Consider the following 15,457-nt stretch of genomic DNA (forward strand, 5'->3'; position numbering starts at 1 on the left):
ATACAGGGGTTGGGTAGAGGAGCTGGACTTCCCCCACCTAGAGGCCTTAAAAACACTCCCTTTCACACTAGTATGAATACATTTACTAAATTTGTAATTAGTTAAGCTAATTGTATAGAAGCCCTGTTGTGCCAGATGTTAGTATAAGACAAACAGGCTGAGCACATATTGAAAAACATATTCACAGGAACTGGATCCACACAGGAGGGTGTTGGACATGCCTCTATGAAAAAGGTAAACATGGACAAAAAATACATTAATATACATAAACATACATAACTACACTAACATTAATGCAATAATATAAGCAGTGATACATATGTATAAGTATGACTTTTAAAATAAAATAAAAATCATTACCTATTACGTCATATTTTGACTAGGATCATCAAATAAATTTGTTGTTTTTCTATTACAATAATAACTTATAATTTTGATTAGTATCGCAGAAACTGGTTAAAATGGGGGCGTTTACTAACACTTTAATTGTTACTTGGTCATTTGTTTTTAATGTTTTCCCAAAACACTTGAGATCTAATGGAAAGTTTTGAGAGGGTTTAGGTTCAAATGGGTCAAGCCTAAATCCAACTCTATTAGTATTAGCCTACGAGAAATGAGTTTCATCAACAAAGTCTCCTACTATTTATTTGACTTTTGACACTACCTTTTTTTTTTTAAAATGTGCAGTATAATATTGTAAAATTGCATCAAACATTATTTGTCTTTTACCTACTCGTCGGTTTGGATGAACATTTGTGGCTGTCTGTCTGTGGGGAGGGGGAAAAAAAACTACAACAGCGTCCGACGCACACTTGATGACGCAGATTACGTCAGAGCCCGTGGACACGGGACAGGAAGTGGCGCGGAAGGAAAGAAAAAAAAGATGGCAGCGGGTTCACAGTACGGGCTGAAGAGGATAGTTTGGAAAAGTAAGTTCACCCCCACTGAGATAACTGTGTATAACCCAAGTGACACTCCTTATTACTTGTTTTAAAAGACGTTAAAGTTGTTATAAGTGACGCCGCGGTGTTTGTTTTATCGACTGTTTCCTCCCCTGTGACTTTGCATGTTGAAGTGTCAGTGAACGTTACACTTCATTCTGTAGCTCGTTATTATTATTGTTTTGTTTTTTGTGTGTTTGTTTGGACAACGGAAGTTCGGGGATAGTCGACAGGTTGATAATCGTGGGAAAACGTGGGTGGCCACACGGAGCTGTCGTCGTTTGGTTCAGGCTTAGACACTGGGCTGGCCCGGACACTTGTAGCCAGTCAGTCCGCTTTTAGCCCGGAGTGAGGTCGCTTTCCGCCCCGAGCCCCGCCTCGTATCTCCGGGCTGCAGTGAACACAACACACCGGCCAACGTCAAACTGGGGTTGTAACCTAGTATTTGAGACCATAGACATATACGTTTTATGATATGTATATGTGTATGTTTGAAACCAAATGTTCAAGGTCTTGTCTCGGTCTGAGCTGGACCTGGGATTTTCTTTCTCAAGACCAGTCAAGACCACAGCTGCAGCGACACCTTTTTTTAATTGCAAACGTCTCTCTATCACTCACTCACTTTGGTTTATGTAATATAATTCAATTATTTTAGAAAATTGTTCTACAAAAGTTGGCTATATTCTTGTGTAATCATCCATCTGTAAAACTTGGTTGCACCAGTGTCAACAGTGGGAGGAGACTTTAGCAGGTTCATGTGCTGTATTACTCTGTTCAATCCAAACTTGGTTAGTTTCAATTAAATATGGTATTATATTTTACACCAAATTATATTTTCTTTTTTAGCTGAGGAATAATGTAAATATCAAGCCAGTGCCACATGATTATTATTAGTAATGATAAGTAATGGTCTTGAAAATGGTCTCGCATTGGTTTGGTCTTGGGCTTGTTGGTCTTGACTATAACACATCAAACCGACACAATCGTCTGTTTTGTATTTGTTTGTCATCCATGTACAGTTACAGTAAGGCATGATTTTGATTATCTACCATGCTAAGGTTTGACTCTACACATAATCTGTTAAAAGTAGTGTTGTAGTCAAGATCATCTAACCCAAGTCTGAGACTAAACCAAGTGAGACCATTTTCATGACCATTAGGCTACTGTATTCAAATCAGTACCAGTCCTTATAATAATCATGTGGCTTGATATTTACAATATTCCTCAGCTAAAAAGAAAAGATAATTTGATATAAAAGCTAAACCATATTTGGATTGAACAGAATAACACAGCAGCAGCACACAACCTGCTAAAGTCTCTCCCACTCTTAACACTGGTGCAACCAGTCTGATGTTTTTCAGATGGTTACACACATGCATGCTTTTCTGTAGAACACTTTTAATCATCTTAAAGTTGTTGAATTATATTACATAAACCAAAGTTGAGTGGGTGACAGAGAGACATTGTGATTAAAAAAGAAAAGATGTCACTGCAGTTGTGGTCTTGACCGAGACAACACCAAGACCAAGCTGTGAAATGTCAACTGACACTGACTGAGCCCTTTGTCATGTAGAGAGAGTCTCTATTAAACATTATTGGCTTAAGTTTATATTGGATTCAGGCATGTTTTTTATCTGATTTCTTGGATTTTCTTCATCGTTTATCAAGCAATCAAGGCGCAGCAATAAGGCTGAATGAAGATTGCAACCTGTCAGACAGATTCTCTCTTTAATTATTGATTGTTCATTGCAGTAGAAAAATAAACCATTGTGTCTATGTGGTTTTTCTGGTTATGCACGATACACACCACCAGACACAACTGCCTTAATGTTGTGGCAGGACAGGGAAGGGACATGACATTTGTTGTGAAATGTAACGTGCCACAGTCTCTCTATTATATCTCTATCTCTATTATCTTTTTTCATAATTATTGGAAGCCAAAATCCTAATCCGTAATACTAAACCCTAATTGTGTCTATAAGATACTCATGAAGTGCTATGCTTTTAATAGGATCCAGCGTAAGAAAAGTAGATATGATGGCACTACACATGTATTTTAGAAATTTCTTTATCTGACAAACCATCAAAATAACAAACAAGTTTTGACTTAGGGTACTTGGGAAGAGGGAACCAGATAATGTTTTGGATTTTTCCCTTTCAAAAAACAAAAAAAAGTCACTGTGTTGTTAAGAAATGTGGTTTAGGATTAAAGAAGAGCAAACATAATGTCACACTCAGCTGTACTTAACACTGACTCAGCAGCAGTAACTAACTGGTGAGTAAAAATAGCCCTTTTCCTTTTCCTGGTTGTAGTCATGTTGTTTCTCATGAGTCATGCTCTGTGTCTCCTCCAGGGATAGAAGACACCATTATCGCAGACTGCAGAAAATCTGAAGTATGGAAGGTAGGACGAGACCCACGGTGCAGAGTTGAAACAAAACAAGCACCGCATCGTTTTGACTCAAAACACAGCTCTTATCTCTCCATCTTTCAGTGTTGCTTCTTTTCACATGGAGCGTGTGTGGAACATGATTTTACTGACTGCTGCTGTTTCTTTTTCACAGATTTTGATTCTGGATTCTTTTACCACCAAGCTCCTCGCATCATGCTGCAAAATGTCAGACCTGATGACAGAGAAAATAACAAGTAGGCCCCTCTTCCATGATTTTTCATACTGCACCTTTAATATGCTGAATAAATGAAGATGATATGTTATTGCCTTAAACTGCTCTGTTAATATCAGGGATGCAAACAGCGCGCCGAAAAGCGAAACTCGCTTTTTTCATGACCAATTAGACCAAGTCTTAAATTTGTTGAATTATTGTGTTCAAGACTTAAATAAGACAGCTCTTAAATTTTCGTATGCCCACCATGGGCGAGCATTTCGCTCGCATTTGCCCCTAAAAAAAAAAAAAACATGTGTGAACCAGGAAAATCACAAAAAAGAAAGAGCACAACCTGCGATTGGTCAAAAACTACAAATCCCACAATCCTCTGGCCTCAACAATAACAGTAGTTAGTGTAAGTAAGGGAGAGTGGAGCTGTCGGTGAAAAGAGGAAACAACGCCACGTCTGGTCCTGTTCTATGTTGTTGGTTCACACCGTCACCGCTTATTCGTTACGTCCGCGGTGTAAAAGGCCGTGACGCAAAGACGCGATTAGGCGCGAGACGCGGTAGACGCGACTTTTTTTTTTTGCGACGCAATACACGCGATTCTTTTATGGCGACGGGACCTTCGCGTCTTCGTCTATTTCATCGTGTTTGGTGCCAGGCAAACACGAGGAACGCTTTTTTTTCGCGCGAGCTTTTACGCGCAACCAAACGCGAGATACGCGAGATACGCGATTTAGCGCTCGTTTTCACTCGTTTCAAAAAAAAATTCACGAGCCCGCCCATTTTCACTACAACAATTTTTTTTTTTTTTTTTTCAAAGGAGGTTAAATCGAAAGCAACTGGACTTAGTTATTTACTTATTATAACTAAGTCCAGTTGCTTTCGATTTAACCTCCTTTGAAAAAAAAAGTCTAGGAAGACGTTTCACCTCTCATCCAAGAGGCTTCATCAGTTCATGTAGCATCTGACCAGGCTGGGACTGGTCCAACTATCTGGTGTGGAGACTCAGTATAAGTCCAGTTGCTTTCGATTTAACCTCCTTTGAAATACTATGACCTGGACAAATGAGAATATGCACAGGCCTACAACAACATTTCTGCTCTCACCAACCATGGTAACGACGCACAGTATACTGTTATGAGACACATTATGCATCCCAACTGTCTTTTTTTTAGAGGATTTTTTTTTTTTTTTTACCAAGAATGCGCCCAAAAAAATCATGATCCAGGGGCCAAAATTCGAAACAAATATATATATTTTTTAATCATAATTCTCATTATTCTCCTGATGTCGGTTTAATGTAAACAGATTGCGCTGATATGCGTCATGTGACAGCGGGGCAGAGCTGCAGCTGCTGTGCTGTGATGGACCTGATCAGACTGGTGGTGGTCCACAGTCAATCAGTCCCAGAGCCTTCCTATTCACCTCCAATGTAGACGCGACGTGCGCGCTCGTTACCCAAAGCGGCGCGTATCCGCGTGCATTCGGTGCGACGGCGCCGCCGTTTCCCCCCCCCCCCCGTGCATGTCCGTTGCTGTGTCAGGCAGGTGTCTCCCACGGAGCTCTGCCCCGTTTCTACGGTGAAGGAGAGACGTCGCCTCCGCGATGTAGAATGTGTTCAATTAAAGTGAAACTAACACATTATATCGGCTTTATTTCTTCAGTTTATTTTAATAGTAATAATTATGACTAACATTCAGTGAAGACCTAAAAATCAGTATCTCCAAAATTTAAATATTGCAATGGTTTTTATTTTTTTAAAGCATTTTTAATATAGAAATGTTGGCCTTCTGAAAACTGTCCATCTATATGCACTCAATACTTGGTTGGGGTTGAACTACTGGAAATAGACTTTTCTGTGATATTGTTAATGGTGATTCCCCCCCCCCCCCCCGACAATTCCTCTCTTTTTTGGTCCTGACCCGTTTGCATCCCTGTAATATATAAATATATTTTTAATTCTCTAGTTGTGGAGGACCTGTTCAAAAGCAGAGAGCCTGTCCTAGAAATGAAGGCCATCTACTTCATGTCACCAACCGCTGAGGTTTGCCGTTATAATCCCATAACGATCATGTGGCATTTTTGCATTTTTGCAGTTTCAGTCTGATGATTTTGGCTTGTAATTTCTAAAAAAAAATATTTCATTTTACAGTGTGTGGAAGCCTTTATTGCTGATTTCAAAAACAAACCCAAGTATAAAGCAGCATATGTTTATTTCACTGACTGTAAGTAACCAAAAACCAGCCATTCATGTATCCCTAGTTGTAAAAAATAACTCATAATTATCATGAAATGTTATTTATTTTTTATTTTCTTCAGTTTATATGCAAATTAAAAACACTTTGGTCCCACAGACTGCCCCGACAGCCTGTTCAACAAAATGAAGACGCACTGTGCAAAGTACATACGAGTCTGTAAGGAAATCAACATGTCTTTCATGCCGCAGGAGTCACAAGTGAGTGTCTGCAGTGTTTTAGTTCTTTTTAGCTTCTTTTGTAACGCTTCATTTCCTCTTTTCGTGCAGATTCTTTCGCTTTCTATCCAAGCGAAAATTTCCAGTGTTGTAGTTTGTTGTGGTTTGCCTTTGGCATGACATGCCTTGAACATGTTGCTGCAGGGAGGAACAGATTTACAGTGATGTCAGGTCAATGGGTGTTGTCCACTTGTTGCTATGATGTAATGACTTTACAACTAGTAACTGTGTGTTTTTAAAGGGATCGTTCAACATTTTGGCAAATTGGCCCATTGCTATAATCCCTATAGTTTTAGGAGTAGGTTCATCATTACCTTTAATTGTTGGTGTAAGCTATTTTTAGAACGGCAGAGCAGAGCCGCAAGCTGCTCAGAGCTACTCTACGGAGTCTAATGGGATTTCTTGGTTTCCCTCATCAAACTCATCAAATTCACAATCCAACAACTCCAAAACTCTCGTAGAAAAGTTGTGACCTGCACGTTCACCACGCTATGAAACCAAGAAATCCCATTAGCCTCCGTAGCGTAGCTCTGAGCAGCTTGCAGCTCTGCTCCGCTGTTCTAAAAATAGCTTGCACCATTTCAGTTTATATCTGTGCAATATATTGCTCTGTTTATTTGTATTTTATATTTTTGTGTTGTGAAGCACATTGAGTTGTCTCTGACAGGATATGTGCTATATAAATAAATTGTCTTCTTCTTCGTCTTCTAGTGTTAATAATAGTGTTGTGGATTTTTTTTTCTTTTTTCTTTTTACAATTAGGTGTTCACATGTGATAATCCAAAGGCTTTCAAGAGCATCTACAGTACAAACAATCCGGACAAGAAGAAGACACTGGAGACACTCGCAGACCAGCTCGTCACGCTCTGTGCCACGTTGGACGAGTACCCAGGGGTCAGATACAAGAAGTAAGCCAGAGAAGAAAGGATTTAGTTTCTCAGTTTAAAGCACACAACACCTCAACCCCCGAGCGCAGTGACACCTTGTACAAGAAAAGCTAGAGAGCTGAGGCCAGAGAGTGCGTTACCTAACAGCTCAGAGCTGCGTCATACTAGAAAAGACGTTTGGTACCATGTGTTGTCTGACTGAGTACACAGAGAGGAGCAATGATGTTTAAGTATTGCTTCACACATACATATCACATTAAAGGGATAGTTCAACATTTTGGCAATTTGGCCCATTGCCATAATCCCTATAGTTTTAGCAGTAGGTTCGTTATCTTTAATTGTCGTTGTGAGCTATTTTTAGAACAGCAGAGCAGAGCCGCAAGCTGCTCAGAGCTACGCTACGGCGCTACGTTCTCATGGACAAGTTGTGACCTGCACATTCACCACGCTATGAGATAATAACAGAAAGTTACGAGACGGAGTTGTTTTCGAGGTAAATTCATGCACAACCGCTGATGCGCGTTCCTATCAAGGACAGTTTTTCAGCAAGCAGTCTCTGCATTTGTCTCGAAAACAACCTTGTCTCGAAACGTTCTGTTATTATCTCATAGCGTGGTGAATTTGCAGGTCACAACTTGTCCACCAGTCGCGTTTTGGAGTTGTTGGATTGTGTATTTGATGAGTTTGATGAGGGAAACCAAGAAATCCCATTAGCCTCCGTAGCGTAGCTCTGAGCAGCTTGCGGCTCTGCTCCGCCGTTCTAAAAATAGCTTGCACCGACAATTAAAGGTAACGAACCTACTCCTAAAACTAGGGATTATGGCAATGGGCCAATTTGCCAAAATGTTGAACTATCCCTTTAAAAGTGACAGAAAACACCATTAGTGTATTTCAAAACACACACCTCTGCTAACACACTGCCTGATTAACTAATACTGGTATCAGAGCGACCTTGATATGTATTGATTTTAAACTCACGGCGATTGATCTTTTTGTCATAACCAGAGACAGCAACATGGAGAACGCCAAGGTCCTCGCAGAGCTGGTGGACAACAAACTGGCGCATCACTACGAGCTGGATGACAGTGGCAAGAAAAAGGTGAGACGCCCGCTGAGCTGAACAAAGAGTGTTGACAGAGTAAACACGGTCTCAGACCAACGAGTCAGTGGAAACTGGTAAATACAGTATAGTCTTTACCTACCTGGTGGCCTATCATGTAAAAGAAAAAGAAGCACACTCCCTCCTTTGCGATAAGCAGATTAAGGTTTTGTTGCCCTTGACATGAAATTTGAAAAGGGGGAAAAAAATCACAGTTGGTGCTCAGTAGCAGCTCAATAATATAGTAGTATTAGTAGTAGTTTATTCGATCTTGTGCACAAATTGTTACAGTCAGGCATCAATCAACATTCAATAATGCATTCATTAATTCAATCTTCAATTCATAAATGTTAGATAGATCAAAAAGGTGCATGTAAGCTTGTAAGTGCCTGCCCTTTAATTCTTCATTTCAGTGAAACCTTTGGAGCTCTTTGTGGATTCATTGTAACAGAAAGTAGCAGAAATCTTATAATCAACAGATGAAGCCAAAACAGCATTTAAGTTGCAGTCAAATCCCAAATGATCAATCCAGTTTATAGCTTTCTATCATACTATGTTTTAATTTCTTTATGAAAGAAAATTAGGAAAAAATGCATTTTTATCTCAAATGTTTTTATCTGTGTGTTTCCTCCGGTCACCAGGGTAAGACTCAGGCCCAGCTGCTGATAGTGGAAAGAGGCTTCGACCCCGTCAGCCCCATCCTGCACGAGCTCACCTACCAGGCCATGACCTATGACCTCATTGATGTCAAGGAAGACATCTACAAGTAATACAAGCTTTTCTCACTGTGGTTCTCCATAGATTACCCTTTTTTTTTTTTAGATTGAGACAATAGAAAGCTGGTTGAAAATGATAATCTGTCTGTTTTTGTTTTTGTGTTGTGTCCAGGTACAAGGGTAAAGATGGCTCGGAGAAGGAGGCTCTGCTGAACGAGGACGACATGCTCTGGGCGAGGCTGAGGCACAAGCACATCGCTGAGGTCTCAGAGTAAGTAAACAATACCCCAAAAGATTGATGTGCCACTTTTTTATGTTCCTACACCCAGTCATGACCCCCTCTGCTTGTTTTTTTTTTACAATAGACAAATTCCCAAGATGGTAAAGGAAATATCTGCTAGCAAGAAACAGCCAGATGGGAAGGTACAGTTCTGTGGCATCTGCTCATTTGCTACTTTTATCTCTTCAAATTTGTACTTATAGATAAATATTTTACATAAAATGAGTTCCTTGAGCTTATGTTTTTATGTCCTTATCCGTCTAGATCTCAATCAGTAATTTGGCCCAAATGATGAAGAAGATGCCGTCGTTCCGTAAACAGCTGACAGAGGTATGTAATAAATTATATTTATTCTATTATATATAACCTTGTGACCACAAAGTTCAACTTGAATCAACTTCCAGGGTTGGATGGACATTTTTGAAGGTATCTGACATGTCATTGGTAGATGTACAGTATCATTTGCTTCTGGCAAATTACAGAGCTGAGTGATGGTGGATGGGTGTGGCGTCTCGAAAGCCTGTTATTATGTGTGCTGCTGCACTTATGCATTTTTATTTCAGCAAAATGTATATCATTTGGCTTCTATGATAAGTATCTCTGTAGCAAATAATTAAGAATATCCTTTTTTTTTTTTCTTATAGAAAGCCGTTCATCTGCAGTTGGCTGAGGACTGTATGCAGCAATTCTCAAACAACGTGGAGAAACTCTGCAAAGCTGAACAGGTTTGAAAACTGACATTAACTTTCCAGGTCCGACCACTGGTCATCTCCAAAAGCTAAGCTCTGTTTTATTATTATTAATGTTTTTTACTGCACTGTGTAGGACCTGGCCGTGGGGGCAGACGTGGACGGGGTGAAGGTGAAGGATCCCATGAGGACCCTGCTGCCGGTGCTGCTCCACCCTTACAGCACCTACGACAAGATCAGAGCTGTGCTGCTCTACATCTTCAGCCTCAATGGTACGACTTTCAGACTGTCTGAGCGTTAGCAGTCTGTCAGGTCTCTGGCTTTGTACACATACACTGCTTAGAGACCATTTAGAGGGCAGACTGTTAGTGACAAATAAAGAACATCAAGGCAGTGACACCAGGTCACACAGCCAGGATATAAACTGTAGGGCTGCTCATTTCCTCAGGATGTTTCTAGTTAAGAAAAACAGAGAATTCCTCCCAGAAACAACTATAAAATGGACCTAAAACCAAGAATCCCTCATGTCGACCGGGCGGACAATTAGTTATCCAAGACGATACAGCTTCAATAAACCACTATAGATTTTCACACTGGTTTGTTTGTTTCGTTGTGAATGAACAGGAACAACGGACGAGAACTTGAACAAACTCATCCAACACGTAAAGATCGAGGCTGAACGAGAATTTATCCTGAACTGGAAAGAACTGGGCGTCCCCATCATCACAACGGTGTGTGAGGAAATAATTGATTGTGTTTGATTTTTGTGATTGTAGATGAGTTCTTTATCCTGTGTGTCATCGTGTTCACGTCTTATTGTTTCATGTGTTTTTGTCTCCAGTCTAGCATGTTCTCTCGCAAACCAACCAGGCGGGATCGTTCCCAGGAGCAGACGTACAACCTGTCCAGATGGACTCCCGTCATAAAAGATGTGATGGAGGTATGACCAGGCATGCTGTACATTTTATTTGTTCTATTGTTATTAGCTATTGTGCGTAGCTCCAGAATAAAACAAACTGGATGCAGTGAGGATTTAAAAGTGGGTCATACATGGGATGTAGAGTATGTCAGATGTGATGTAAAGGTGTAAATCTCACATTTATCTGGATCTGGGCCACTGTAGCCTCTGAATTCGTGAGAAAACTAATGAACAGAAGTGTGAAAGCACGACAAAAGCAGGTTATCAGATTCAGGTCATCTGTGAGTCATACTGTATGTTTGTGTTGTTTTTCTTGTTCTGCTTTATTCATTTGTAAAGAACAACATCTTGGGGACGTACAAGGCAGAATAAAGCAGCACTTGTATGTTGATCCCTTGAGATTCTCTCTTAGCGCCTTCCCTTTGTTTGTACTGATCCTCACATGCCTTTTATTGTACGTTAAATGTGTCCCGTAGAAGCAGCTTTTATAATAAGACGATGTGTTGTAGGTTAAAAGACAGATAAGGTGTCACAGTCACCTGTCGCCATATTGTAGATGCAGTTGTCTCATTTACCTTTTCACTCTGTCTTATCTTAAAGTTTGCTTGTGGCTGTTTGTTTTGAATGTGGTAAGTTTTATGAGTTGTTAACCACGAGACACCGATGAAATTATATTATTTAGATTATTTTGAACGCTGCTGTCGAGTCCAGTTCTGGGAAATCGATTGGGAACTGAGAGGCAGAGATATCACAGTGCCGTCTAGTCATAAAATCAGGTTATTTCCAAACGTACAAATATACTGAGTCTCAGTTCTCTAATTCTTAAGTAGTGATATTGTCAGGCTCATTGTCTGTTACTTTCCAGTTAATATGTGAAAAGTGATCTGATAGAAGTGAGCACCTGCAACCTGAGCACCTGGTTTCCTGTCAAGTGTGGTGACCAGTTTCCAGCAGGAAATAAGATTGTTTTTTTGATGTGTTGCTTCATAAGACATGTGATATAAGTTTAAACCAATCGGCTCCTTTTGAAATTGGGAATTTGGGAAATTAGCGTTCTTGTAAATCTGGTGGAGGCATCTTTTTATCTCTTTAAATAATGAATGTCTCTGCACTGTTATAAACTAAAAAAAAATCTGTATTTATCAAAAAAAAATCCATTTGCCAAGAACAATGAGCCTCACCAGTTCAAAACACACTCAACTAAAAGTTTAAGTACGAGACTATGAAAAGCAGCAGAAAGTTTCTCTCTTTTGATCTGTGTTGTGACCCCCACCTGCACCTCGATGCTTCCTGTGGTTAGCAGCAGAAATAGTAGTGTAGTTTTTCGCTCTCTCTTTAGCTCCAGTTAAACACCTGCAGATGGAGTCGTTTCTAGGTCACGTAACCTTGTAGCAGCTGTGAATAACGGCACCACAACCACGTTCGTCTCGGTTCTGTTCAGTGTAAATGATGTGGATCTTATTTTTTTATTTTATTTAAGGACAATGTGTGCTTGCATTACAATAAAACATTGCTTACAGAACATTCAATACACACCCAACATTAAACCACATGCACTACAATAGCAGAACATACCATACTATAAATAAGTAGTGTTTAGTGTAAGGCAAGTGTAATGTACAAAATTTGCAAAGGTGCTTGTTAGAGAAGATAAAGTGCTGAGCATGTCAGCATCTTGAAGTTGTTTTTCTTTGAGTGAAAGGCCAAACTAAAAGAGATGAGTAGCATCTCTATAATACTTACTGTACATACAGTGTGGAAAATAAGTATTTTATTTGACTTGATCAAATGTAGATTAATTTATAACCTTTATATGATTATATTATTCCTTTTTGTTAATATTCTGTCTCTCTCTGTTAAAATAAACTTACCATAAAAACTAGAGATCATCCATTTCTTTGTGGGGGAGCAAACTTAGAAAATCGGCAGGGAATCAAATACTTATTTTCCCCACTCTATGTCTGTATGACTCTAAGCAGGACACCTCATAATATGTACCGACAAAATCAAAGCTTAGATGATGATGAAAGAAGTAACTTCTACAAATATGATAAGATATGATAAGGATGTGTTTTTCCTCCTTTCAGGATGCCGTGGAGAACAAACTGGACACCAAAGAGTGGCCGCACCAGTCCGAGTGTCCTGCTGCCTGGAACGGCTCTGGGGCCGTCAGGTGGGTTTCCAGTAAACTGGGTCAATACGCTTCTGATGATCTGAAATGAAACACTTGTGATTATGTAAAGGCCAAACACTTCCTGGTTTTTTTAAAAGTGTTTCTTGCTGCACGATATTCTCATATTTCTTCACACCACTGGTTATTTTATTTTAAGAGGCGGCTCTTTCTCTTTCATTTTCATCTGACGCAGACAGTGAGAAGGTGATGAGTTGGTGCCCTCCACTGATCACTTGTGCTACTGCATTCAGCTTCAGCTTTGTCATAATGCCTTTGATTTTTTAACTCTCTGGGTCTAGTTTTGGAATATCCATCCACTGTCTGCCCTTGTCCGGATGTTTTTCTGATTATTTCCTTAATTTGGACCTGAAGCCAGCATCCTCTTTTAAATCTTTAAGTCTTCATTAATCCTCTATTCAACCATCCATCTATCCACTCTGCTCCACAGCGCTCGTCAGAAGCACAAAGCCAGCACCCAGGACGAACGCCGGGGCGGATCACGCCTCATCATCTTTGTCATCGGAGGAATCACCTACTCTGAGATGCGTGCGGCCTACGAGGTCACCCAGGCGGTCAAATCCTGCGAGGTCATCATAGGTGAGCGTTCACACAAGAGTAAAATCACCAAACCTTTTTCTCTGGTGCATAGAAAGAATTTGCATCTTTGAGCACTTTGATGTCATTTCATATCTCATAGTTAAAGCAGAAGTAAGCGATCCGGTCGTTTTCGCTAATGCTGCGTTCCAGGCAGGCTTTTGAAATCGTAAATTACAGCTTCAAGTCACAACTTACGACTTTGTAGCGTTTCAGGCAACCCACTCATGTTTTTCCGACCTGTTTTACCTGTGAAAGTCACTATAATGGCCACTCGTAACTTCCGACCTGTGAACTCGTACCAGATCAAACTGGTACAACTTCACAGGTCGGAAAAACAGGAGTTACGAGTTTCCTTGAACGCACCATAACAGTCCTCGTCCCTACGTCGCCACATTCACGCGCATCCCTTGGCTGCACACACAGCCCTGCATGCCGTTCTCTCTCCTCATTGGATAAAAACTGTAGGATACGATAAATGTTTTCTCCTCGGCTCAGAGCAGAGCAGAGTGACTGACAGACCCGTGTTTCAGTCCAAACACTCTATGTAAGTGATTGCTGTCGGAAGATATAACTATTTAAGACTTATATTAACACAAATATATCACTTACTTCTGCTTTAAGTGGCTTTCATCTCTCTACTAAAGTATTTATCCACACCATAATTTGGGATCTAATTGTTCTTTATATGTTGTTTTCAGGGTCTTCCCACATCTTGACCCCCATCAGTCTCCTGGAGGACATCAAGGCCCTGAGCAGAGGCCCCATGGAGATTATGACAATAGATGAGAGGAGCAACGCCTGAGCGGTCTGACCCTCCATCTAACAACCTCCCCAAACTCCCTACATCTCTTATCACCCTGCACAGTGCACTCAACTCAACTCGACTTCCTCATCGGAAGACTGAAGGGAATTTACCTTACGCTCAACTTTATGTTTTAATACTCTTTTTTTCAAATCTAATGCACATTTACAGTAGGTATGAGGACACATTCTCTTCTAAGCAGTTTTTTTTTATTGAAAAGCTTTTGCCGTAAGACTGCAGTCTACTTATGGCCCTTAATATACACAGCTTCATGTTGACATTCAATGATATAGATCACATTAAAAGTGAATTGACCTCATCCTACTAAGAGCTTTTTAAAGTAAAACACCTGCTAATCTTTGTTTGCTTTTGTCCTTGAGAGAAAACTGATGATGATACATGTTGAAAGACCCGAGATTCTTCAGAGGCGAAATGGTCGGGGGGGGGCGGGGGGATAGCACAAAGCTAATGTATATACTGTATGTAAGCACTGAGTCCCTGCTCTGCCATTTTGACTTTTTCAGTCCCTGCTGTTTATAAACACTTAAATGTAATTTTTGAAGAGTGTTTTTAACATAGAATATTTACGTTTTTTGTTTTTTTGTTTTTTCCTCTAAATTGAACAACTGACTAATAAACGGATGAAGTGGTTCAAGACAGAAGCCTTAGCTTCACTTTTTTGTTAACGGTTGTGACAAGAGAGTTAAAAAAAAAACACTGTCAGGGAATTAGTTGAGTACTTGAATTGGCAAAATAGACGTGATAACAACTATACTACAGGAATTTATGTATGTGTGTATTTGGATAGTTAACAAAGTCAAAATAATCATAATAGCATTTAATAACTGTGGAGAGTCAGAAAAATAAGTATTTTAATATTTATCACCAAAAAATGACCGACTGAAGAGGTAATAGGTGAAACAAGGATATTAGGAGATTTGTAATATTATAGATCCCATCTACCCTACTTCTTCTGCAGGTATTATGCTATAGTTACACTGTATCGAGTTTGTTAACCACATACTAAGTCTGTACACAATACAGGACAGTGTACATGTTTCCTGTGTGTTTTCAGGACGACAAACATGGGAGGGGTGTTGAATCTTAAAGTTGCTGAGGAGGCTTTGTACTGTAAGTGAATGCAACGGATGCTTCAGTGAGCTACATTTATAGAAAGAGAATTAATGGATGGATCCTTTAACCCAGTGGTGTAACTTAATAGCAATGAAAACAAAGGCACGGTATGAAATTAAGAGCCTTATTTAAC

At 39.9% G+C, this 15,457-nt stretch overlaps 1 protein-coding gene across 1 annotated transcript; it reads left to right on the forward strand.

Annotated features, from left to right (window-relative positions):
- The first annotated feature begins 848 nt into the window (after window positions 1–848).
- stxbp3 (syntaxin binding protein 3) lies at window positions 849–14,834 on the forward strand. Its single transcript, XM_083969618.1, has 19 exons — window positions 849–929; window positions 3,296–3,345; window positions 3,506–3,587; window positions 5,523–5,599; window positions 5,708–5,780; window positions 5,910–6,010; window positions 6,791–6,936; window positions 7,921–8,014; window positions 8,656–8,780; window positions 8,903–9,001; window positions 9,096–9,153; window positions 9,275–9,340; window positions 9,655–9,735; window positions 9,836–9,971; window positions 10,324–10,430; window positions 10,541–10,639; window positions 12,706–12,791; window positions 13,240–13,388; window positions 14,087–14,834. Exons 1-19 carry the CDS (start codon window positions 884–886, stop codon window positions 14,188–14,190), a joined length of 1,779 nt encoding a protein of 592 aa, XP_083825744.1. The 5' UTR covers window positions 849–883; the 3' UTR covers window positions 14,191–14,834.
- The last annotated feature ends 623 nt before the right edge of the window (window positions 14,835–15,457 follow it).

Source organism: Trachurus trachurus (genome assembly GCF_905171665.1).
Source record: "Trachurus trachurus genome assembly, chromosome: 4".
In the NCBI taxonomy this organism is placed as follows: domain Eukaryota; kingdom Metazoa; phylum Chordata; class Actinopteri; order Carangiformes; family Carangidae; genus Trachurus; species Trachurus trachurus.

Excerpts from the sequence above, each read along its gene's own strand:
- stxbp3 (XM_083969618.1), top strand. The coding sequence starts at position 884 with ATGGCAGCGGGTTCACAGTACGGGCTGAAGAGGATAGTTTGGAAAA. Across the intron at positions 3,588-5,522 it reads GATGACAGAGAAAATAACAA|TTGTGGAGGACCTGTTCAAA; the intron begins GTAGGCCCCTCT and ends TTAATTCTCTAG. Across the intron at positions 9,002-9,095 it reads CACATCGCTGAGGTCTCAGA|ACAAATTCCCAAGATGGTAA; the intron begins GTAAGTAAACAA and ends TTTTTACAATAG.